The sequence below is a fragment of the Toxorhynchites rutilus genome, chromosome 2 (genome assembly GCF_029784135.1).
Source record: "Toxorhynchites rutilus septentrionalis strain SRP chromosome 2, ASM2978413v1, whole genome shotgun sequence".
Taxonomy (NCBI): Eukaryota; Metazoa; Arthropoda; class Insecta; order Diptera; family Culicidae; genus Toxorhynchites; species Toxorhynchites rutilus.
Window position 1 is genome coordinate 153,815,035 of NC_073745.1, and position 27,977 is coordinate 153,843,011.

Here is a 27,977-nt window from a genome sequence, read left to right on the forward strand (position 1 = left end):
TCGGTGATATAGCAAACTATCTCGAACATGGCAATATATTCTGTACTGGCTTTCCGATGCCAGTTTCGGTTCTTTACCTTTGCTTATATTAGGCTGTCAAAAAAGTCCTGCGGTTTTTTTTTTGAATTTTCATTTGTTCATATAATTAGTTACAATCATCTATTTTAAGTCAAATATGCGCCGTTTTGTTCGAGATGCCAACTTCATTATACCCCTGTTATAGAAGCTCGCTTCCTTATTGGCAAAAAACTCGGATAGCCAATTTTCACAGGCCTCTTTTGTGGCTAACTTCTGACTACCTAGCTCGTTCGCCATGGACAAAAACAGGTGGTAGTCACTTGGTGCAAGGTCCGGACTATACGGCGGATGCAAAAGAACCTCCCATCCGAGCTCCCGGAGTTCGTCACCAAAGAAGTGTGTGGCCTGGCGTTGTCCTGATGGAAGATAATGCGGCCTCTGTTTATCAAAGATGGCCTCTTCTTCATGAGTGCTACCTTCAAGCGGTCCAGTTGTTGGCAGTACAGGTTCGAATTGAGCGTTTGGCCATAGGGAAGCAGCTCATAATAGATTATTCCTTGACAATCCCACCAAACACACAGCAGAACCTTCCTGGCCGTTAATGAGGGCTTGGCCACCGTCTGAGCCGCTTCAGCGGGCTTCGACCACGACCGTTTGCGCTTCACGTTGTCGTAAGTGACCCACTTTTCATCGCCAGTCACCATCCGCTTCAGAAACGGGTCGATTTTGTTGCGATTCAGCAGCGATTCACATGCGTCGATACGGTCAAAGATGTTTTTTTGCGTCAACGTGTGTGGCACCCATACATCGAGCTTCTTTGTGAATCCAAGCTTCTTCAAATGGTTAATAACGGTTTGATGACTTATCCCCAGCTCTTGGCCGATGCTATGGCTGCTACTATGCCGGTCTTTCTCGGCTAATTCAGCGATTTTGTCGCAATTTTCGACGACAGGCCTTCCGGAGCGTGGCGCATCTTCGACGACCTCTACACCAGAACGAAAACGTTGAAACCATCGTTGTGCGGTGGAAATGGAAACTGTATCGGGTCCATAAACTGCACAAATTTTATTGTCAGCTTGAGATGCATTTTTGCCATTGTCATAGTAGTACTGTAAAATATGTCGGATTTTCTCTTTATTTTGCTCCATATTTGCGACACTATAACTCAAGAACGACTTAACCAAACAAAACATTGTAAAGGACTATATTATAGCGCGCAAAAATACCTTTCCAACAAGCTATAGTATGACTCGATACAATGAATACAACTAGAACTACGCGCTTACAACGACACCTCGCGGAAATACCGCAGGACTTTTTTGACAGCCTAATATGTTGTCTTGAAAAAGAATCGCATGCTTGAAAGTTTTCTTGGATCAGAATAACTTTTTTTTCAAAAAAAAAACAAAATACAACATAAAAAAATAGAATAGAAGCGCAATTCAATTATTCCTATGATTTTTCAATGAGAAAAATTGAAAATGTCCACGTGAACAACATGGGGAGGGGTATAGTCAATATCCACGCTTGTCTAAAAACGTGCTTTTTCTGTCCACTTTGTATGTGGACGGCCCCTAAATGAAATAAACAAGTTGTATAAAAAAATTCAGAACATAGTTTATTAAGTTTTGAATATACAGTGACTCAAACCCGGAATCGTACTACACCATGCAGATCTCTTTTCCCTTCTTTTGAAAGTCGAAAACAAGTTTTCGGAACATTTTATTTAGATAAAGTCATAGTGTCATATGAGAGTTAAAAGGTTTGCTATCTGTTTTCAGAATAATGGTTTTTATTTCTCTACAAATAGCGAATGTATGCGCTAATGTATGAAAATTGACTCAAACTCATAATTACTCTGGTTGAAATCTACTCGATTTCGAAGGCGTTGGTCATTTTTCGAATTACATCATTAGTATGGTATCCCTTGTTCATTGCAACTATCTTTAGCTGTCTTTGGCCTTATCTATGAGTTTTTTGGTATATTCGGAAGGAGCATTTATCCATTTTTCATCAAATGGTTTTAAAATCGTTATTTTTAGAAATTTAAAGGTTTCTAAATTTCCTACACAGATAACTTCGTTAATTTTTTACTGGGATTGCTGTCGGAAGATTGTGAAGGAATTTCAATAATTTTTGAGCAATTGTAATGTAACCAAGTACCAATTTTATATGTCTTGAGCTCTAGTCATTGTCTTGGCAAAACTTGAATCCTCGATTCCATCCCATTTTGTTGACACTTTGCTTCATATTTTCCTTCAGGATGTTCAAGTAAACATTCTGATCCAATACACTATCGATGAAAACCAAATTGCTCATACATGCACCCTCATATCATCCCTCCAAAAATTTTTACATTTAATTCATCGTAGGCGAAGCGATAACAATCGGAGCCAAAAATATCAAATTAGGACCCATCTACGGAAATAACATCATACCAGTAATACATTGATGTGTTTCATGCTGTTTGGAATAATCAAAATGGAGTTACTGATTTTTTTGCTGAGAAACGGTTCGTCCCTCTGTGCTCGGGCATTCAAGTTGTCCTTCCTAGGCTCAATTTGTTTTTTTTTTTTGATGGTATAATCAGAATGTTTACTTGAACATGAAAATATGAAGCAAGACAATGACCCAGAGTTTCAAGTTCGTACATGGTTACATTACAAATGCTCGAAAGTTATTGATATTTCTCCACAATCTTCCGACATCAATCCCAGTAAAAAACTGTGGATGTTCTTTGGGTAGGAAATTTAGAAACCATTTAATTTCTAAAAATAACGATTTTAAAATCTACTTGATGAAAAAATTGATAAATATTCCTTCCGAATACACCAAAAAACTCGTAGATGAGGCGAGTTGAGATTTCAACCAGCGTACGATTATGAGTTTGAGTCAATTTTCATAGCTTAGCGCATACATTCGCTATTTGTAGAGAAATAAAAACCATTATTCTGAAAACAGATAGCAAACCTTTTAACTCTCATATGACACTATGACTTTATCTAAATAGAATGTTCCGAAAGCTTGTTTTCAATTTTAAAAAGAAGGAAAAAGTGTTCTGCATGGTGGAGTACGATTACGGGTTTAAGTCACTGTAAATGTGAATGTATTTTTTGAAAATATTTACTCAACTTGCCCTCGCAGACACCCTCCCCATGGACATGTGTAGACATTTTTTAGCGCCTATTACCCAGGGGTTAGACATCAATTGAATATAGGCTACCCAAAATCAAAATCAATATGGCGTTATTTGTTTACCAACATATCATTTGCGAGGATTGAAATCACGGAGATAGTAAAAATAAAGAAAAATGCGCTGCTTCATTTCTAACTGCATGAGCGATTTTCATATTTTTGTTTCACATGGAGGTGTTCACATTTAACATGGAGTTTAAAGTTAGCCACTATTCGACTATATAACCGGACCGAGTTGTAAACAATATTGGGTACACTGGCAAAATGAGGGATTCGACGTTTTAGTCATACCCCTGCTATTACCTCTCTTCAACCTTCTAAATTCGTCAACACTCATGTGGACGACCCATACGAAACTACTCACACTTGTCGTGCATAGACCTTGTGTTATTGTTTACATATGTCCGAACCAACTGTCAATCGAACAATTCGGGAGTGAAATGTTGGGAAGATAGATAGTTATTGTTTGGAATGTAGGTGCATAATTTAATAATGATACATTAGAAAATAATTCAATGGTGGTTTTTTCAACATTTCAATCCAACTATTATTTCAACTATGAATCGTATCTATCAGGCAATGTCTTGGTCCTTGGTGAAGGTAAGTGTCTGGTTTCCTATTTAAGGAAGCACAATTCCGTATGATTTATATTACAAAACTCAAGATAATAGAAATCACAAATGGTAAAAAGAAAGCTACAAATGGTCGGTGTTAAGTTAAGACCAAGTCGCAAAATTAAAAAATTGTAGTTATACAGCATATGGAGTGTGGACATCTACTTGAGAAAAAAAATAATGTCATTATCTATTAAAATTCTCAAAGCAATGATAAAAATCATGCCACCCCACTGACAAACGACTAAAATGATATCCCTTAAACACTTCACATCATACAAACTGGTCTGATATAAGTCTGTTATCCTCGCCTCTGTGCGAAGCGAGTCGAATGCATCCCCATTCAATACCTCATATTTCCTCTCATGCAGCAGCCGACTTGATAAATCATATTCAAAAATGCCAAAATTTCATCTCCATCAATAAAAAGTACTAAATAGTAACGCAAACGTCAGTGAAGCTTTCTTCAAATAAAACTCTCCTGGCGCATTAAAACTATATGATTTGGTGCCGGTCAGGAGTCAGAGAATCAGAAAAGAGTGCCGCGCGTGGAATGGGCTCAATATATTGAGCTCATAGCAGTGGTGACAACTTTTGATGAATGAATGCTACAGATGAATGAAACATATTTCATCGTTGGCTACCTTTCGGGGTCCTCGGTTACACTGTTGTTGAGATCGAGAAAATTGCCACAAACGCCAAAAGATGCAACAAGCGGAATTTGCTTAATCTTGTCAATTTTGCTTTTCGGTATTTTCTCGTTCACTCGTTCTGGCGGCCGTTTGTTGTGACTTGTTGCAATCCAATAAATTATGCACCCGCAATTTCGATGGTTCATCCGATCGGTTTCTCCGCTCGTCGCCAGCTCCGTTCAAATTCTGATTTCGGGGAATTATTTCGGCAGCTCGGCCGGTACCGGTACAACCAAACGGAGCGCTGTGTCTGAGACGCTTAACGGGACATACTGGTCAGTGATATTTATGGGATTCTTAATATGTTTTCCAATCATTCTAGATTCTACCTCTCTCCCTTTATAGTTTCCTCATTTCATGTTTTATTTCGTCTCAAAATGATGTGAAAAATCGTTATCAAAAATAGTCTTTGCGATCGAAGTGTTTGGAATAAAACTAATTAACAAACTATGCTAATTGTTCGCAGTTACTGTAGCGTGAACAGAAAGAAATGCCTATGATGGTCTTAAGTACTAATATAATATGTTTTAGAAAAAAAATAGAGCTACTCGACTGAATCCAACAGGATACCTTCTCCGCCGGACTGACCACATTCCTATACAGTATCTAACATGAAGTACTTCCAACATACACGCAAAATTTGTATCATATCGATAATTATTCGCTTGCCGTCTACAGTATATGCTGATTGTATTTTCGTATATAATGCCTACATAACATAATTTCTACATTTACTTGTATTAAATACAGTTCTGACGGATACTTCTTAAAGACGTATTCGATTCCATCACCACTAACAACTTGCATTCGATTAGCGAAGAAGCAAACCACCAGTCGACATTCAGCAGTTGTAGCGCAGACACAAACAACCGTTCAAGCATGTCGACAGAGGCGGTGATTCACGAAATCGTTGACCACAAACATCTACTTTGCACTAAACATATTTCCGTTTATTCTGCACCGCGAGTGACGTCGACAACCTCTGAGGACACGACTTCCAATCTCATCTAATGGCAAACTATAATCACGCCGTTCGCCTTCGGGAATACTGTGACTTGAGTTATTTTATGTCATTCGCCGTGCGGAATAAAGGGGATTTTCATGGAAAGCGTGCTTGGTGCGCGGTTATTCTTTAACATAAAAATAAATTTGTAACTGTCACTCTTCGTTGGTTTGTTCGCCTTTGTCAGAATCGCATTCTCATAAAGGAATTATCGTGCGGTTCGCATAATATACTAAGCTGGTTGGTTGACACGTCGATGAACATTGACTTGCTTCCTCGGCTAGGGACTGACAACGAATGGTGTCTAATTGCGGATCAGTTTAACAATGAAACCTTTCGCAGCAAGCACTCCGCGGCATTTGATGTGCACCTGATAGCGTGTTATCCAGCCGGCCTGATACGAACTCAGTTCAAGCTCATTTAGAACTGTCCGCGGGAGGAGTTCTGGAAATGAGAAAGAATATTAAACTTCATTAAACCAAATCATGATGTGGGGATGAATGAACACACGAAAAATTATACACAGAATGAGCGTTGTTCCATGTTTGTCTGATAAACTTAAGATGCCATACACTGTTTGATCTTAAACGGCCCACACGTGATCATTCGTATTGGCATTTGCTCAACAGAATGACATTATAAATGATCGTGTAATTCCAAGAAGTTGGAACGACTAACAATAACAACGGAAATTCGGATTTTCGGATCTCGGTTCATTACTTAAATAGGGCAGGGGAACGGTCATTTTATAATTAACGATTGATGAAGTAAGGTGTGCTGAGTTCATTTTAGGACAACAAAGTACGGTGTCGACATCTTGAAAAAAAAATGAACGAGTGAAGCAAGTAATGATGTCCTTCAGAAATGGTTAAAAAATGCATGTTCTGAGAATTCGAATAACTATTAGCTATTATTTTTATTGATAGTTTGACGATTTAAAATAAATCAAATTTTTGAAATTGTAATTAAAAACCATCAGAAATAATTTTCGTTCAAAAGTCTTTTACTGCTTGCAGAAAACTTTTCAAACTATCAATGAGAATATTCATTTGACACAGAGCTTAGGTAGACTGTACAATTCGTAATTGCTCTCCGTGATTGACCTGAACTAACCAAATTGCACAAAGAACACACAGAATAACGCTTGGGACTAGCAAATCATTCTCGTTGTGCAATTTTTGGTGATTCGAACTTTAAATGGTCAATAACGACACCAGCCACGTCCTTACAGTCACCAGGGGAAGTGAATCATGGAAGGTTTATCATGGAAGGGATAGTTGTTAGTGGGAATGGTTAAGACAAATCAGGATTCACTGCCGTAAGTGATGTGATTCTAAAAACGCGAACTCTCAACTATTCAGCGAAATGAGATTTGAAGAAAATAAACATACTTATCGGACAGGTCATGCATTTCTTTATTCCGCATCTAGTCACACGCAGTATTTTCTCAAAACTAGACGAATAAGAATATCAAAGGGAAACCTGAAAAGGTATCCGAGATTTGTGATATCTCGAAAGCATGTGTATAAGTAATATATGCAATTAAGAGATATAAAGCAATGATCGCAACACTGCTGAATTTGATTTGCCTAATTCCTTCGTGCTTTTAATGTCCTTGTTTTGAATCGATACAGAACACTTGCACATACAACCGCATCACACAATGTACACATACGCGCCCGAAACTCATAAAAAGAAACGAGTACTTCCGTATACAATCTTGAATACACTTATAATGAAGTGCTGTGATAACAACACTACACAAATCGTGTATGAATACTATATCACTCCTGACAATCACTCAGATTATTAAACTTCTATGTTTATTCTATCATTGGAATTGAATCTTTAATGCTACTTCAGGTGTCCAAAGTTTTGATCTGCGTATCGATTTTTTCAAAACAGGCACACTCCGTCCAAATGAAACTGTCTTCGACATAAGTTTTATGATACGAACGCAACTTTAGGGGGTCACATATATTTCGCGTATGTTGTTCTTTGCTTTGAACTAATAGAATCGTACTACACGATGACTGAAACGTATCGAATACTAAATAATACAGTACTGAAACACTGATCATAAGAATAACGTTGTAATGGTGATAATTACACTACGCTTACATATGCCTCAATGAGAATATTCGTTTGACACAGAAAAGTTTTTTTTTCGAAAACGTGTTAATTTCTTCTACGGATATGAGTGCTGAAGTTGCTGCACTCCTACAAACTGTCAAAATCGGTTTTCTTTGGCGTGCATTATTGTACATATTCAGTTACCCTGGTACGCATTACCTATATAAATAAAAATGTCAGGCCAAATGTGTTACTAAGCGCGAAACCCGAAGAAGGAATAGTCCGATTTGAGCCATCTTTATTTTGATGCATTCGTCTCTGCCCGTAGATCAATGTTATGGAGAGAAAAATCGGAAAATTTTCGGAAAACTCTGAAGGAAGGTCGGAAAATTCGGAAAAATTGATTTCCCATATGTTTTAAAATTACATCATGATAAGCGTTGTCGGTCCATTCAATGTTTACGCTATCAAAATTGATCTTTGTTTAAAAGTGGAAATGGATTTTCAGGTGAAATAAAGCACTTCTATATCTTCTATCTATATAAATAAAAATGTGGGGCCAAATGTGTTGCTAAGCGCGAACCCCGAAGAAGGAATCGTCCGATTGTAGCCATCTTTAATTTGATGTATTCGTCTCTACCCGTAGATCAATGTTATGAAGAGAAAAATCAGAAAATCTTCGGAAAACTGAAGGAAGGTCGGAAAGTTCGGAAAATTGATTTTCCATATGTATTAAAATTACATCATGATCAGCGTCGTCGATCCATTCGACGTTTGCGCTAACGAATTTATCTTTGTTTGAATGTGGAAACGGATTTTCAGGCGGAATAACGCATTCCTATCTACAGCCAATCGCAAAATTGAATATACAACTCGTGCTGGTTTGTTATTGTTGAGGTGTTCGGGGCTAAAAAATAAATAATTGAATGCGACTTTTATTCATCGTAAAATCGATCCCAAGCTCCCCACAATCCAGTCGACGAACAAAATATCGACCTAACATTGGCCGAAATGCTGTGACTTCTCCGTCTTGCCTACACCCAGAAAACAGATTACTAAAATATGCCAAATCTTTGGTGAGGCAAACATTAGTAGAATGTACATATTTTCTGTAAATATTAATCAACTGTATGTAAAATCAATGTTAGATGCAATATACATCCCTGCCAATGATTGGTACATTTTACTAAGCGGTATCGGTAACTTTGACGATCGTCATTGCTGGAAACCGTGAAAGAAATGTAAACAGAACATTATTAACCTAATTATCTAGCTGATAATTGAGTTGAGCGGAACTACTTTTCGATATTGTTTCTCCACAGAAAAAGGTTGAATTTACCCAGACAGGTGAGTGACGTTCTTGAAAATTAATTCAATTTATGTTCTTTAATCAACATTGATACATATTGGACAGCCAAATAATGATCCATGCTCATCTGTTGCGGGAGAAAGTGAAGACATTACTTCAATAATGAGGAATCTGGGTAATTCGAGACACTAAAACGAGCCTAGTTGAGCTCTAATTCCACCGCTATATTGTCGGATTTGGTCAAGGGCAACTTCATAAACTATTTTCCGACGATTGTGATCGGTGGTTCGATCAATTGGATGTTTTCGAAATCGTCAAAACGAAGGTTCCGTTTCCACTGACGCTGCGCTTCAACTCAATTTTGAAAAGGGGCATAGAACTGGCTCTTTGATGTAGTCTATCGTAGCTGTTTGTAGTAACCATTCTGTATTTGTAGCCGAGAATCAAACTCAATCGATGCAGGATCAGATGTTGGACGCTGCAATGGCCATGCCTCGAGTTAATGTGCATTGTAATGTGGTTTATACCGCATTTAGATAGTTCAACAAATGACTAAAATTGCATACAATAGTTCAAAAATTACTGTTATACTGGCTGGTTTTACATTTGTTTACTAATGTTATCGCCTAATATGTACGAATAAAGTGTGCTGCACATACAACGTCCCGTCACTGTGAAGTCAACGTGAAGGAATGAAATGTCAAATATTCTCCCATGGAAATCGTATGGTAACATTCACATACATCATCACCGGAAATTGTGACGTCGGCAGAATAAGTCCAAGAGAATATTTGACGGGACGATGACGGTGATGTTGTATGTGTAGCGCACTTAATTCATATCGCAAAAATCAACTAATCATTGGTAATATTTACCCAAAAATCGTCATATATACCAATTTTTCCTAAGAGTGTATAGTTCATTGATCGAAAATACGGAATAATTAAAAAACCAAATGGTATCACTGGTAGTCCGCTAAACTGTCATCTCAAACAAAAACAAATGGACCATATAACTGGTGAGTAAGGAAACTGTTATCGCTTTTTCTTTCATTAATTATTTCATTTTCTTTCAGACTATGATGTGAAAACATCTGGCTTTTCTATAGCCATCAATAAAAACTAGCCGGAAGATGATTTCCCCCATTACCAGTCGCCAAACAACAAGAACAACAGTGCAGATTTTCACCGTTGTCACAGGAGCCAACAACATCTGCAATTCCAATCAGCAGTATCCTCCAAACCCATGCCGGGGACAGCAACAACAGCGGCAACAGCAGAATCGAATCCACGGGCACAAATGTGCATCAAGGAAATAAAAACTATCAACGCAGGAGGTATTTATCAACGAGCTCAGCTGGACTCGAATCGTCAATCCGGAAACCCCGGATTTAAAAATTTCGCTGTATTGTGGTTATTTGTATATCACAAACACATATTGTTTTGTAATGCGTATTTTTTCGAGTAATAAAATGACTAAAATTGATTATGTATTTTCCTTTTAATATTTCATTTCTTTTTAATAACAAACTAATACAAACAAGCAGCAAGCAGTGCTGGAAGCAGCGCTGCAAGCAGGTCGACGCCTTGCACATGTTGGCGAAAAAGTGGCGTCAAGTTGTTCGATGAATGCATATGAAAGGTCGATAACTCGATTGCAAGGTGGCAGCATTTGAGGTCGATTGTTGACATTTCATCGACCCGATCTTGGCAGGCAAAATGGAATGTGGGTCGCGTGCTAAAGCCCAATCTCATCGCTTGCACATGGAAGGATAGTGAGGAAGAGAAAATCGATACTCGTCTCGGTATTTCAGCGCGCACAGGAGGTCTGTTCGCTCGGCTGCCTTCTACCTCGCTCATTTGTTGCATCAGCTCCCCATCACTTTGTGAGAGGCGAGACTGGATTAGGATTGGGCGATCTCGAATCGATTTTCCATCCCGATTTCCGATTTCCGTACTTGAGAAAATCGAGAAAATCGATTTTTTTGCTTTCGATCTTTTCGATCTTTTTGTAGATTCGTTTTTCAGTATACATCGACGTTTTATCTCACCAAAGGCATCTAACTTTTTTTTTTAAACATAATGTCAACATTTGGATCACTTCTTCTACGATTTACTTCTATAAAAATGCTGACAGAGACCGAACTAGCGGCAGCTACTGAGGGGATGAACTGTAACCGGTTGCGGATAGGATCACTGAACCTGATGTTGACATCAATCACAGGCGAAAGGTTGTTTTCTAGAACTGGCATCAAAAACAAGAATCGTCTTCGACTAAATGACAGATGTATGGCACGATTGGCTTTTATGATCATTGTCAGCTGAGTGCTGGGTGGTTGTTCAATTTCTAAGAATGCTTTTTTCAATTAATTTATTTAATAAAACGACTACCTGACGGCACAAGGTGAATGCCCTGTGGCTGTGGTCTTCATGCTGAGAAACAAAACAATATGCTTTTGATGTTTGAAAAGAGAAATGAATTTTGTATTCCCTGTTTTAAGAAAATATAGAATAAACAGATAAATCGGCATTTTAATTTTTCAAAAATCGAATCGGCAAAGATCGATTCTTTGGTATCGATTTAATCAGTGGATCGATCTCAACGCCGTTTGGAAAATCGATTCGATAAGATCGATCTTTTTATAAAGATCGCCCAATCCTAGACTGGATAACGCAAAGCACACTCTCCTTTATTCCGCGCGGCGAATGACTTGAGATTGCAAAGTTTACTGCTTTATTCTGGAAACCACCTAATTGTTTAGCTCCTATTTGACGCTCGAATCGATAACAAATGAGGACACGACTTCAAATCTCACCTAGTGACGAGCTATAGGGCCTGATTCTCGAATACACTTCACGGTCGGAACAAAATAAACGGCACGCCATTGAACTTCGTTTTACGAGTTAGTAAATTGTCGAAGATAATGATGAGTTTTCAGGCAGAATGATCACTTTTCAAATAAAAAATCATTAATGAAAATTAACTTCTTCGTATCAAACTGGTATTCAATGTGAGTGGAAAACTTTGTTTTCTTCATGTGATATAATAATCTCATACAAAAATTTCATCTGAAGATAATTTGATATTATAATGATAAGTTTAGTGGGAAACTAATCTCGTATCCAGATGTCGACGCCGTACCGTTGTCATCGCGAATACGTTTCATTCCGTTTCCACCGTGAAGTGTATTCGTAGTGTATTCGAGAATCAGGCCCATAGTCACGCCATTCGCCTACGGGAATGCAGTCACTTGAGCCATCCCGCGTCATTCGCCGCGTGGAATAAGGGGGACTGTCTCTTTTGCGTGCGGTGCGAGATCTCGGAAAGTCTAATACAAACATTTCAAAGCGTTGGGGGACAGATGGCATTATTTGCCTATTTGACGCTTCATGGCATGGAATAACATGTTTTCTGTCGAAAATGAAATGCTTTTTGACAACGCTAGTTTGGGTGTAAGTAATGTCATTAAATAAAAATTCTAGCATTCTAACAGGTAAATTATAGATCATAAAAATACTGCAGGAAAGTAACGACAATCGAAATGATTGTGTAGGGTTGAAGAATAATGATATTGTTGATTGCAGTGAATCGCGAATGAATATAATTACTCGTAATGTCAATACGAATGATCGTGTAAGGGCCGCTTTAGATATTTGGATACCGTTTTGTCCCAAGATCCAAAAAGTCTCAAATTCCGAAATGAAAAGAAGCATATTTGACGAAGTTACCGTCCATTAGTTTTTTTCGATGTTTTAGATGCATTTCAGCGCGAAAAAAAGCATACTTGCGTCTAAATTATCCATTTCTCAAATCATTTACATTCTCCATCAAATACTCTAAGTTGCGCATAACATGATTTCTAATAGCAAAAAGTTCAACCAGAGTTACCATATCTACAGAATAATCTGTATTCATACAGATTTTTCAGACTTTTTTAAACAAAGACTCTGTAGATACAGATTACTGATTTTTTTGGTTTTCATACAGATTTACAGATTTTTCAAAATAACGACCAACATAGTTATAGCTTGATCTCAACAATATTTTTCCCTACTAACGAATATTATTCATATAGCATTCGAATCAGTCATTTTGGAATCCATATGTAGCGTGTAGTAGTGCTTCTCAATCTAAGGCGAAAAGATGCAAAAGTCTGTAAGATTCGCATGGTTTCATGCTGTGGTGGCTGAGAGCAGACAAACGACCACAAAGAGTTATATTCGTTTGGAAAAAGTGTGATATCATACATTGTGCATAAATTATAATATCAGTATACTTATTTGCTGTGGTGGCTGAGAGCAGACAAACGATCGCAAAGGATTAACACAGATTTCAATACAGATTTTCAGAGAAAAAACTCAGATAAAAAGATTTTTTCAGACCAAAAACATAGATTTTATTATGGCAACCCTGATAACGACATGCAACGAAAAGCGCAACACAGCCTCGCACAACCGAAAAGGCAAACGGCGTGGATTTGAGTTATTTTTTCCCTATCTATCGCACAAAAAAGTATTTTTTCAAATTGTGTACCGAACACGGTTTTTAAAGCTGCTGTTGAAGTTTCTTACAACTTTGTTTATTTAACTTTTTTCATTTTATTTTATGGTCCCCATCTCCCGCGCAAAAAAGGTTTGCCTGTATCGTTAAAATAATTTTAGATTTATACTCGTTGGAAGTGTGGCATTTTTCATTTGAAAAAATCTGCTAATTTATATTGTATTCATTCAGCTATGTTGAACTGTGATTTTTGTGTTAACTCGAAGACGAATGAATCGTAAGATTCAAAGTATCCGTAAACAAAGGAAAAAAAGGATGTGTTAACAGCAGTGGTATTGAGTCAACCTTCCGCGCCGGGTGTTTGCCCTATGTTTGTGCTATCACCACCATTATTCCAACAACACAAAACATTAAAACTGCCTAATGGTAACTATTTCAATTTACATTTGGCAACGCAGAAGAATTCGATAAATAATGTGGGAATCATTAAAATCTGTTCGCAAGAGAATACCACTTTCGTTGAAAAAAAAAATTGACAAATTTTACCAATTTTTCATGTGTTCAACTTAACCCTGGGTGATGAGACCAGTTGTATGTGCCTGAAATCGGGAGTACTTCCTTTTATACCAAATAAGTTATCGAGAAGAACAGCCGGGTTGCAATATTTTCTTTCTCCACTGATTCACTGTGTTCATAAAACGAACGCTGCATTTGATTCGCAGTGATATATGACTATTGGAACTCACATACATAAGTAGAACCTTAGCGACAGCCCCGGTAGGTAAACACACAATTGTATGGGATAATGGGAGTGCTTCCAGTTTTCGTTAATTTTTAATTTTAACCATTCACGGATTAGTGATTCGTAATGTATAGTATTCTTAACAAATCTTAAGGAATTTTCGTTTGGATTGGTATACAAATCATCAAAATTCATTTACATCAAAAATAGTTGTTAACGTTAAAACTATTTCATCAAAACGTGACCTGTTTAAAAAGTTTAAAAGCCAACGGCGGAATGTGCACAATGTTGTACGCATGTACTTTGAAAATTTGTTCAGAATACCTTAAATGATGATAATGATCTGACCGGAAAGTGCACAGAAGCCCATTTGTATATAACCCATCCATCTCTATTTTTCTCCAACGTAACTCACCTTGTGGATCGCTATGGGTCAGAAGTTGAATGTCATGCTGTCCGCAGTAATCCTGTAGCTGCGGTGGCACCACACAGCAAGCCGCCAGATTGATCTGCGCTATCGTTGGATGCACGGTTGCTGCCTCGAACAGCTCACGCAATGAATTCACATCTAAGTCGGCAATACCGAGCTGGCCAATTTTTTTATCCACCGCATATCTCTCCAGTGAACTCCACAGCTTCTTCAGATTGCTAACCGCACTTTCACTGCCAGTGGCCCACTCTATTACGCCTTCCTTCACCTCTCCATTAGTTTCCCCGCCGGCCGAACTATCAATGCTCCGAGGATGATAGGCCAAAATCAAATTGTCCAAATATGAGACATTCAACGTATCGAACAGCCTCTCAACCGCCTCCGAGAGACATGTTTCCGAATATTGATTGAGAAAAATCTTTGCCCCGATCTTAATGTCGGTTCGCTGGTGCTCCTTTACCTTCGTCAACAGGTCGTTGTTCTTACGTGTCACCAGACGGACCTGCTCATCGGATACCTCAACGACCTCCGCCTCCACGAAAGTTGCCCGTAAACAATCTGTTAGCTGGAAAGAAAGTAAGAAGTAGTGTGTGAGAAATTGCAAGTGCGGTTTTCTACTTATCCTATAAAATACTTTGGCAGTTGGTCAAAAATAGTTCCGAAAGAAGCAATAACTATAAATAAGCTGAATGATGGGTCGTTTGCATAGAAAAAAAAATACATACATCCATATTTCCATTTCGCGATGTGTATCAGTTTTCTCAGAATTATGCTTCTCGTCAAAAACAAGCATGTTCGGGAATGCGGCATTTTGCCTCCGTGGAACGTAATGAGTTGCACAAAATAGCTCCGAATGAGATGCCGAAAGTTTGGCATGCATCAAAAATTTTACATCCAGTTCGGAAACGGTCACTTTTATGAGATTTTAATTGCTTCATACTGAGTGTACGATTTAAGTCACGCGAGAGTTCGAAACATCTCACGTCATCCCAACGAATATCGAATATCAATCGAACGCATTAGCGGCACAGTAACACTAGCACCCTCAACAGATGGCTTCAACCGGTCGCGAGAAAGTGAAACGAAGTGACAGTAGTAAATAAATTGCATTCAACTATCCTACAACCAACCAACAAATAGCCAACAGAACGCCGATGAATCGCGGATTTGGTTCGATCCAAAAATAGCTTAGCGGATGTTATTCCATCCATCCATCGGTTCGAAATATCATTGGAAAGGTTAAACGAGTGAACTAGGAAGAAGGAATGCACTCACATAGATTCGTTTGTACCAAGCAATTTTCACAAATAAGGGGAAAATAACAAAGACAAAACTAATTTCGATTTCTTCTAAAAACAGTCGACTTCCAAATATAATCGTCAACCATACAAATAACGAGTAGTAAAGTAAAGATAATTACCTTTGTATATTGATCATAATAATAAAACACAAAACTAACAAAAATCATGGTGGAATTGATAGGTTTTTTAATACTTCATTCTCAGATCTAAGATAATTCTAGAGCTTGCCACTTAGAATGCGTTCAATGCGTGTTATTTTGCTTGAGCAGGGGTCTTATAGTTTTGTCCGACACTGTAAGTAAACAAGTGAATGTTACATAAAATCTCATTATATTGACTTTCAGCTTAAAAAGTTTTTTTTGAGTAATATTACACTCTGAAACGTGTTCATTCATCAATAACTCTGCGGCTACATACACATCATACAAAGTAAATCGAATCTCGTTACTATTTCTTAAGTTCGTCGGAGATACTGGGTTCATAATATAATCGAGCACTGAATTGAAAAGCCTCCAAACATGTGAGCATAATGAAAATAATTCGAGATTTACACACTGGAAAAGCTTATGATTATATTATTGATCATACATATTGAAAAATAGTTAGGTACAGTTAGGTCAAGAATAAAAAAAAGTCTGTCTGATATCGAGGCATGTTCTGTAAAAAATCCTGAGCTTTCAAGAAAAAATATAAACCATTGTAGCGCCCTCTAGTCCAAAGCCATTAAAACAATAAAAAATTACTACAACCAATAATTACGAGACTAAAATCCATTTTTTTGCAAGTTCAATATTTTTAATAAAAGGCAAGCTTCAACTTGCTATGTCGATCATCTTAATCGGTTCAGTGGTGAAAAAAATACCGAATGCATCTTACTACGGTGTATCAAGAAAAATTATCAAAAAAAAATTCATCAAAAATTTTAATACTAAAAAACATATTGAAATTTTGAAATTATTTTTTTTGGGATTTAGAGTTTCAGTACTACTCTAATTTATATTTAAATGTGTTTCTACGGCTTTTCTAGATATGCATGATTTTTTTCAGATTTTTTGCGCGGTACAAAATTTTTTTTTATATTTCCAAAGAGTATGGCTGTGTAAGGGAGAAAAAAGTTCCCCAAATCACCAGCTGTATGGAAAATATTGTATAGGGTACTAAATAAAATATTTTGGCAGTAGTACCATACATTTGAATCCTTATATGGTACACCATGAGATCTATGGTGAAAAATGCATCTTTTCGTTTTATTCACGCCATTCTCAATAGCTTTGAGACAAAAATATGAAAAAATACTGAATGTATATCTTACTAAGGTTTATCGATAAATATTTTCAAACTATTTTTTAATCAAAAAATCTAATAATAAAAAAATTAAATACGCAGTACAAAAAAAATTCATATATTTTCTGGCATTTCGAAATTTTGAAATAACCCACTTTGAGACCCACTTCTGCTCTAATTTTTATTTAAATGCGTTCGTATGTGTCTTTTTTTCTACATGTTACGTAATATTTCCTGAATTTTTAAGAGCATTGTGATACACAAAAAATAATTTTCTTCATCGTCTGCATTATTGTTTATTTTCTTGAAATCGATTATTTCATTGTATTCGTGGTTTTCAATGGTAAGATTAAAATTTAAAAAATTAAAACAATTCGGATTTTTTCAAATGTTCTTCTCATTAAACCAAATGATCTTTCCACAAGGACTTTATTTTTTTCTTACAGAGCTCTAACGTACTGCTGACTCCTATGAATTTGGTAAACCGCCTTAATCCAATGTAAAGATAATCTCATGTTTTTTAAGATACGAGAAAAAAAAGTACGGCGCAATGTTCTAAATATACCGAAAAAATTCATGAAACACATGAAAAACTAAATTTAAAAAATATTAGGACAGTAATGGGTCTCTAAATTCAAAATAAATTCAAAATGCCAAAAGGCCAAAAAACAATTTTTTTCCCGCGATCCTCTTAAAAATTCAAGAAAAAATTACGCTACATGTGAAAAAAAACAACACATACGAACGCATTTAAATAAAAATTTAAAAATTTTAATTGGAACTCAGAGACATACAAATTTCGAAATGCCTGAAAATATATATTTTTTTTTGTGCCGCGAAAAACACTCTAAAAATTCTGGAAAAAATCACATATACCTAAAATAGACGTAGGAAGAAATTTAAATACAAACTAGAGTAGTATTGAATCTCAAAATAAAAAAAAATAAAAATTAATTTAAAATTTTATTTAGTGTTTGATTTTCTGATGAAAAAATTGTTTGAAAATATTGATCGATACACCTAAGTAAGATGTACTTTTTTGTCATATTTTTGTCTCAAAGCTATTGAGAATGGGGTGAAAAAAACCAAAAGGTGCATTTTTCACCATAGATCTTATGGTGTACTATAAAAGGACTCAAATATATGGTACTACTGTCAAAATGTTTTATTTAGTACCCTATACAATATTTTACATACAGCTGGTGATTTGGTTTGGAGGACTTTTTACTCCCTTACCCAGCCACATACTCTTTGGAAATATAAAAAAAATTGTTTGTGCCGCATAACACTGAAAAAAATCACACATATCTAGAAAAGCCAAAGAAACACATTTAAATATAATTAGAGTAGTACTGAATTTCTAAATCCCGAAAAAAAAATTTCAAAATTCCAATATTTGTTTTAGTACTAAAATTTTTGATGAATTTTTTTTTAATAATTTTTCTTGATACACTATAGTAAGATGCATGTAAGATGTAAGATTCAGTATTGTTTTCAAATTTTTATCTCGTGGCTTTTGAGGATGGCGTGAAATAAACGAAAAAGTACGTTATTCACTATAGATTCTATGTTAAACTACATAGGGGTTCAAATAAACCGTCAAAATTTATTATTTAATGTCCTATACAATATTTGATTTGGTTTGGGGTCACTTTTTACTTTTTTCGCTGAAAAAAAAATTAAAAATTAATATTCATTTTTCACAAAAACTTTTTTTTTAATTCTCAAAGAAATTATATGAATAACCCATACAATTTCCAACAAGTCGTCCATACATCGGAAGATGAGCACTTTTACAGGGAGAAAGCTTTTTTAACAACATTTTTTTCGTGTTTTCCTTGAAAAAAATACAACTAATCCTAATTTTGTTTAAAGTGATGATAGCAATATACTGTATTCGACAAAGTATTAGATCTTATGAAAATATGAACTTCCGTCGGGGACGTCAACTTTCTATCTTTTCTAGTTTCTGGAATACAGGGCATTTTGGTAAGGATACCCCTGAAAAAATAATGTCTCACTCGTAACATTTTTGTGGGTAAATTTTCGCGTTTGACATGTTCTTGACATGTTTATGAATAGAAAAAAAATAGCAGAGCAAGTAAATCGAGATAGTTTATACATACAAATGTTACGAATCAAACATTAATAATAACTTTTCAAAGAAAAACATGAAAAAGTTGTTGTTCGAAAAACTTTTTCCTTGTAAAAGTTCCGATGTATGGGTGACCTTTTGGAAATTATGTGGGCTATTTATATTTATTTTTTCAAAATTTTAACTTTGTTTTCGAGAAAAATGAATTTAATTTTCAAAATATTTTTCTTCCAAAGATTTTTTTTTTCAAAAAATTACTTGATATTTTCCAATGAAAACATAAATAATTTTCTACATTTCATTCTTTGACTAAATTTTTGTATTCGACAATATTTTAGATCTTATTAAAATATGAACTTTCGTCGAAGACGTCAATTTTCTATCTTTTATAATTTTTGGAATATAGGACATTTTTGTATGGAGATTCCTGATAAAATATCGCTATCTTGACTTTAAACAAAATTAGGATTAGTTGCAATTTTTTCAAAGAAAACATGAAAAGTTGTTAGAAAAACCTTTTCCCTGTGAAAGTGTCCATCTTCCGATGTATTGGAAATTATAAGAGCTATTCATATATATTTTTGGAGAATTTGAAAAAAATATTTTTTTTAAGAAAAATGAATTTTAATTTTTAAAATAATGTTTGGTATTTTTATTGAGAAATTCAACAATTTCCTACATTTTATTCTTTGATTAAAATTTTATAGGTATTATGGTTTATGAGTTATATTTTTTGTAAAAGTCAAGAAAAAATTTTGGCCCTTTTAAAAAAGTAGTCTAATTCTTTTTTGAATATTTCAAGTATGCAAAGTTGCTCAGAAGATCCGTGTGCTTACACCCACAACGTTTCACTGATATCTAAGATGGTGCTGCCAACGGCCAGTTGAGTTGACATGGAATTCGTCAAAAGTGGAAACATTGATTTTTGGGGCCCCCTAATAAAAAACACAAAATACACTTCATGTTATTTTAATACTTAAGTATTCAAACAGCATCAAGTAATATTAAAAATATAAAAATTTGAAACTTTGAAATCTAGAAATTTAAAAAGGTTGGATTTTTAATGGATGAAAATTGTATTGGGATTTATTTTCATTATTAAAATGATAAAATAAGTCAAATAGCAGTGTTACCAGTGATCCGTGATCCAGTCATCCGAAAAATCTTTTTTTTTTCAAATTTTCCCAAAAATATTTGTTTTCAAAAATTCATAACTTTTGAACTACTGAACCGATTTAGATGATCAGTATATCAAATTGAAGCCAATGAGTTTCTTCGTTTTCTTCGAAAAAACACTACGCTTTCTAAGAAATGAATTTTGTTTTTATAATTATGGATTGAATTTGTTTTTTATAGTTTTCGTTGTCTCGGGATCAAGGTCAGTATTTTTTTCATATTTTTTCTTGAAAGTTGAGTTTTTTATACATAACTTATCCAAAAATTAGGGAGGTGTTTTCTTTCGTTTTTGAGTTATGATTTTTCAAAGTTAACCAATGGTCCAGAAAATCATGTTTTTACATTATTTCCAAAAATGACGTTTTTCAAAATTTCATTACTTTTGAACTACTGGACCAATTCAGTAAATCGACATGACAAATTCACGTCGATGAGCTATTCTTTTTTGGAAAAATATTACACTTGCGAAAAAAAAGGATCCTATTCGCATAGATCTACCCTGGTCGCATAGAAATATTGAAAGAAGATTAAAAACGAGTTTACTTTGAAAAATAAAAAAAATAGCTCATTCGCTTCAATTTGATATCATCTTAAAGTTATAATTTTTTTTTTGTGGAAAAAAGGGGAAAAAATTATTTTGCGGACCATCGGTTAACTTTGAATAATCATAACTCAAAAACGAAAAAAAGCACCTCTCTGGTTTTTGCATATGTTATATAAAAGTAGCTCAGCTTTCGAGAAAAATAATTTAAAAATATAGCGCTCCTGGCCCCGAGACCATGAAAATAAAAAAAAAACTCAATTATTACGAAAACCGAAATTATTTTATTAGGAAGTGCAGTATCAGACTAGATCATCGGCTTCAATTTGATATATCGAACATTTGAATCGGTTCGGTAGTTCGAAAATTATGAATTTTTGAAAAAAGTTATTTTTGGAATAGTGGGAAAACTAGATTTTTCGGACCTCCCTAAAATGGAAATGGGCACTAGGGTGGCAATTGATGTATGGAAAAAAACATCTTCGAATTTAGAGAACCGACCATGTAAATTTTGTTTATTGGCGTAAATAAATTACCTATTCAAAATTTCAATCGGACATGATTTCAGGCTGCCTCAAAGTACTCAAAGTTTTGATTTTTTGGCCACTCGGGCTGAGTCCCAAAAGATCGATTTTCGGTCAAAAATTATTTTCCGAGATGACACCAGATCTCGACGTTTTATGCATTGCAGTTATTGGACATCGGATTTTTTTTCAATTTTCCAAATTTCATGTACATCCCCAAAAACGTTTTCGTTTGGGGACACTTTTACATCCTTACTCCCTTTACCGCCATCCCGTTGACTCACAACTCAACGTTTAAGGCAACGTTTTTGTTCTAGAAATTAGAGAAAAAAAAATTACTAGACTACCCTGAAAACGAGTTTTCGGAAATCCCATTATTTTCCGAATTATAGCCATTTTAGTGATGCGGTATCTAATCTAGTACGGCTATAACAATAAATTTCAAACGCATTTTTCTCGAAACTAGTTTTTCCCAACTGGCGTACACGATATCTCAAATTCTACTGAACCAAATTATGTCAAAGTTATATGAATACAATCATGTATGCATCTCTCTGTCGCATGAACCAATAAAAAATATATGTTCTCAATTTTACATCATAAAAAAAATCTGGAAACGTCAAAAACACATTTAAAAAAACATTTTTCTTTTCAAGTGGTCGTCGTTTTTTCAAAAAACATGTTTTTGACTTGTCCGAGGTTCATGCGACAGCGGCATCTTTACTGAATGGCGCAACTTTTTTTTTAACCCTTTCACTTTATCAGTTTGTGACTTTTCTAATTATGAATAATTTTTTCCCGTTTTGTTTTGGTTTTATTGTCAAAAGATAGAAAAATAAATAATGATATAATGGATAGTAAAAATATTCTTCGTTTTTTTTCCTTTACACTTGAATACCCCATAAGGGATATAATATGCATCATATGTAAGATTGACTCACAAAAAAGAACACCCAAATAATTGAACGGTGGAACCTCTTAGCACATACAGTAGTTTTAGGTGTGGCTTCATAGGAGTACTTCATTCTCGAACTTTCTCAATTACATTGAAACAACGATCCATAACAGAAACAATGAACACATAGTAGGAACGTGCATATATGGAACGTCATAGAATAGCAGATACTACCGGAGACTGATTATTATTTGCCGCCAAAATGTTTACCATGTTGGAGTACTAATTTAAACCCAAAATAAAAACGGCATTTGACACCATTTTATCAATTAGTTGTTTCGCAAAATCCACGATGAATCATAGCAGCGCTCTGAGTCACAAAAGTCCAATCTCCTAGTGGCGTGTATCGTCCTAATAATGCTCAGTCATCATGACCACAGCATTTGTGGTCATGATGAGCCAGCCGCCCCCCATCACCGTTGGTGAGTTCATACCTAGTGTAGCTCTCATAGACAGCGTGATTCTCATCGTAACGCTTCATTCGCGCGATGTAAACTATTCACAATTCATTAGACATGAAACACAGCCGCAGTTAGTGTCGAATTTGTGGTAAGTGCAGTTATATAAAGTAGCACTAACTTTCCCTCTTATTTTTTTTTTCAATCTATATAGATTCTTTTCTGTTACAAAGTGTAATTTGACGTTATCCTGGAGACTGCCTGGTTGGCTGGATTGGCTGTATCTGGGTCAAGGTCAAGCGTACATGCGCCGCTTCTACACCAGCAGGTCACGATGGTAACAAGTGTCATAAACAGAGTCAATTGTGATTTTCAAAACGAATTGAAGATCAAAGACAAGAAAGCCCCTTCGACATGTATAAAACCAAGTTCAGACGACGCCTTGAAGAAACCTTTGAACAAAATGATATTAGGTATGTTTCCAGACATCGGAACAGCAGAAGTAAGAGCATGCTTTCAACCTGTCTGCCACCCTCGAAGTTTTCCACCCTCCATTGATTCAAGTGTACTCCGATAACATGTAATGATCTTGTGGCAGTATATGTTTGGTAGCGTTTTACCGCACACTGTAAATGAAATTCATTGAATGGGTCTTTATTTTTATCTTGACCACTTTATCACGAACTTTCCTGACATTACACATGGTTGATTCACCACCAGCAACAGCGTATCCGGAGCACATTGTGTTAAAAACATCCATTGCAGACGCTCGAATAAGCATAATCTCTGACACACCGACGAAATGCCATTAATCATTCGGGCGAGAAGCAGTTTGTGACAGGAGAAAGACAATATCTTTCACGTGCTTTGTTTGTACTTTGAATTTAGAAATTTAGTCATGGCAAAAAAATTGAACAGAAAATGCTACGTTGACGAAAATGAACGTTAGCAATCCTTCAAGTTATCTGAAGAATACTATTATAAAAATTTATTACCCGATTATTTCAGCCATGCAAATGATGATGGGTCCGTTAGATGTGTGTTAGATGTCTTCCGAATTCGATGAAAGCCGTAAAACACGTAACTCACTTTTAAGTTAAGAGAAGCCATGAGTTCTATCTATGATTTCTTATAGACTTCGGCAAAAAACTGGATGTCCTTGAGTTTGAGACCTTTTCACCCTAATGGAAACAAATACGTTTTGAATTTTTGAAAAATCTGATTTTTAGGGTTTTAGAGTGTCATTTTTCCTAGAAGCAAGATGAAAAACTAAAAGGGTACAAGCCGAATGTTTTACCAATGCATTGCTTCAACAAGAGAATTACTACTGAAACAGTTTTGAGCCAGACACACATAGAAAATCATTGTTGCACTGTGTAATTTTTTTCGAATCTGTCTCTTAAATTTAAATTTTACTCGTTGTATTCGCAGCGATTTTACATAGCTGTGATTGGCATAAAATCGGTTGTTTGGTAATCGATATTGATATCGATTCGTGTAGAACAATTGAGGAGTTTTTTTAAATTCGTCGGTCAATTACTTGAGCATGATTTCATTCTCTTGGATTTTCCATCGATTTGCTTTCACAGGAGAAATGTCCTGTTGTAAAACGCGACTAAGTTTAAACTCCATGCCTCAAACTATGGTTGATTATACCAGAGATCAGTTGGTGGCATTTCGAACATTTATTGCCATGTTGAAAAGACGATGTAAATGCACATTGGATTTTCTTTTAATTTTGATGCTTTCATTAGTGTTTTCATAGTCTTGTTGATTCAGATTAAATACAGGAGGCAAAATTTTTTATTACCTGTGAAAAAATTCTGCAATACTGTGTTGAACTACTTTGAAAAATGGAATTCTAGGAAAAACACTACAGCATAAATGGTTTGTATTAAGGCCTATTACTGGATGGACAAAGATTTAAAGTAGCATTAGTAAAAATAATACCTATTTAGATAGATGAAAACACATTGTTTGATTAGTGGACAGAGAAATCAAAATTAAATAAATAAAATATTGGAACAAAGAATCTGTGCTAGTTGCAAATCATTGGATGCAAATATTTTCAAAAATGGAAAACAAATTTATAGAGTGTAAGGAATTCGTTAATTTACTATTTATATTTCGTGTCTAGCTGGTAATACCGTACCGGTTGTAAGGGTTTCTGCACGATGAACATTATGTGGATAACGGAACAATCGCGACTCCATGTTTGATCCCTGATAGCTACGACAATTGTGAAACAAAACTTAGATTTGGAATGTAACCATTTCTATGATAAAAAATCCAAAATTCCTAATCTACATCTGAATATGAGAATTAATTTCGTTGTAGAGCACAAAATAGGGAAATCTAAGAAGGTTTGATTGTTTTCATTCGCGGTTTTATTCACTCATTCATGAAATTCATCGAAAAATGTTTTTTTTTTATTTTTTGGCTCACGTGTCCCGTTTTCATTCCTTAACTTTTTGGTCAGCCTAGTTAGAAGACAATTGTCAAGATTTAGTGTGTAATGCTGATCGTAACAAAGAAACAACGGACAATAGAGTAACTCAGTAGCTCATCTCCTTATGACGAACTAAGACCAACTATTAACTTCTAATTTCTGTAAAATTATCAACTCTGAATCTCTGTACATCAGAACCTTTTAGATTTCTTCAAATACAGAGCGTAATATTAGCACTATAACGATTTTTAGCTCAAACTTGCATAGTTTTGTTGGATTATGTATTATCATTTCAAGGTTCGCTTCAGTAAAAAATCAGAGTAAATTTTGTGTTAATAAAAAAAGTGAACCTAGTCGGCTATAACTGCACAAATGTGACTGTTACAGTGTAGGACCATTTATATCATTCACAATTCCAGCAGCCTGAATGGCATTTTCATCTTTATCATAAAAAAATATGTGGAATTTTCGTTTCGTTGACTTTTATTTTTAAATTCTATAAGCTGAACTAACAGTGTTCACATGGCCGCATTACCTTATACCAGTTAATCGTTTCTTGCTGAATTGTCAGGATACCAGAGATATCCGCATTCTTTATAGCAAACCCTTATGTTATTTAACTAAAGCATAACCCATTGCACAGAGCTACGCAAGCGATCGGCAAAGCAGCAATGTTTTCAAAAAGCCTTAACATTTTACAATGACTGATCGCTCTCTAGTGTGTTACTAACAGAATATTCGACGCAACGTGACATGTTGAATCATTATCGCTAGATTATTTGCTTTTTTACAGCACAACGGTTAACGGTATGTCAAAAATTTGCTTCAATACAATTCAGTGATCGCCATGAAAATTCGTAAGGGAATAATGTGTCACCATGAATATCACTGTATCGGAACCAGCTTTATGGCACCCGCCATGTTTTTGGTGCCAACATCTCAAACGTCAAAAGTATCTGTTTTCTTCAAAACAGTGATCCGCCTTGACGGCATTGAACTTCGTTTACTAGTTTAGGGGAGCGTCAAAGAATAGCTGATTTTCAGTCGGAATGAAGGTTTTTGAAATCAAAATTATGAATGAAAATTAGCTTTTCCATATCAAATTAGTATTCTATTTAAATTAAAAACATTTTTTGCAGGTGATGAGAAAGTCTCATACGAAAATTAATGAAGACAACTTTATATTATAATGAAAAAAAAATCAGTAACAATGTTGGAATTGTATAGCTATATGGTTGAATGCAAGTCAGAAATACGTGTTTCAAGTAATTAAATAATATAATGTGGAAATTTTCATTCAAATTTAAAAATTTAAAAACCGGTTTCGTGTCTTCTGATCTGATGGAGATTACACTAACGAGTTTAGGACCCAAATAATGGCCCTAATTTAAAATCGATACCATGCCAATGTCTTCGCGAATTACCAATTTACCACCATCTGGCATATCATGATGAACTTTTACAGCAGAGGGATAGTGAGATAAGCGGTGACGGTAGGTAGAGTGAGAAAGGGATAATCGTGCCATAAACCTGATCGGAACGCATCGACTGCAAACGTCGTCCCAGCAACGATTTTCTACTACTGGGAGAATTGTTTTACGTTTATTACGTGTTATAGTGGCGCGCATTTGTGCTGCAGGCTCCTTTGTCGTTGCACATATTGATTCCTTTCATTCTTATCTCTAGCTGTGTGTGTTTATGTGTGTGATTTGAATTTTTTTTCAATTTAATTTGATTTCGATTACGATTTTAAATCACGGTCTCAAAATTCAAAATTTTTAGATAAGTTTTAAATCAGTTTGAAACCAAATTTCAGTTCACGATTTTGTCAAACACTTGGAAAAAAGATGTTTCCATCACATAGGACACATATTTAACACATTAAACGCCCCGTCACCCAGATGTGGGTGACACTTTTCTCGTTGAAATTGAATAGTATTTTCAAACGGAATTTGATAGAATAGGCACTTAAATGTAAATATGGGATATGTAGAATATTCAAAAAATCAAAAACATAAAAATATAGTTTTCATACTATACTTTTAAACGGTTTTATTTAGCATGACCTATTGTAAGTATGTTTGTATGTTTATCTGTAGGGTTGTCCCACATCAATAGAAATTTAACCCCCTTCCTGTTGACCTATTGATCTGGAATTTGGAATACGCCTTAATATGTGCTATCGTTATAAAACTGCGAATTCCATGATCGTGAATATCCTGGATGGCGGCCGCTTCAAAATGGCGGACTACATATTTTATCAAAACCTCATCAATATGGGTATCAAATGAAAGGGCTTGACTAGCAGAACATACTTATTTGTGAAAATGCAAATACAAAATGGCGATACATGTTTTTTATTTCAAAACCCAATCAATATGGATATCAAATGAAAAGGTCTGACTAGTAGAACACATTAGATCATGAAAAACCTTAGTTCAAAATGGCCAATTACTTTCATTTATACAACTTTCTTATTGATCTTTGGAGCCGATCTGGCGTAGTGGTAACATCCATACCTCTCACGCTGAAGATCACGAGTTCAATTCTCACTCCCAACATTCTTCCAAAAATTGGAAGTAAAAAGTGACGAACCAGCCAAAAGTGTTGAAAGTCACTATAATACAGATATATATAAAAAAAAAAAAAAATTATTGATCTTTCTTTCAAAAAATTGT

General features: G+C 35.3%; 2 protein-coding genes across 2 annotated transcripts in view; one reads left to right on the forward strand and one right to left on the reverse strand.

The window, feature by feature from the left end:
- Positions 1 to 3,670: 3,670 nt before the first annotated feature.
- Positions 3,671 to 27,977, forward strand: part of LOC129769565 (uncharacterized) — a 42,932-nt gene continuing 18,625 nt past the window's right edge. The window contains exon 1 of the mRNA XM_055771918.1: positions 3,671 to 3,813. Coding sequence (XP_055627893.1) covers positions 3,772 to 3,813 — 42 coding nt within the window. The 5' untranslated portion in view covers positions 3,671 to 3,771. The remainder of the gene's footprint in view (positions 3,814 to 27,977) is intronic.
- Positions 4,836 to 27,977, reverse strand: part of LOC129769566 (glutamate--cysteine ligase regulatory subunit) — a 30,827-nt gene continuing 7,685 nt past the window's right edge. The window contains exons 2-3 of the mRNA XM_055771920.1: positions 14,562 to 15,141; positions 4,836 to 5,966 (exon numbers count right to left, since the gene is read on the reverse strand). Coding sequence (XP_055627895.1) covers positions 5,827 to 5,966; positions 14,562 to 15,141 — 720 coding nt within the window. The 3' untranslated portion in view covers positions 4,836 to 5,826. The remainder of the gene's footprint in view (positions 5,967 to 14,561; positions 15,142 to 27,977) is intronic.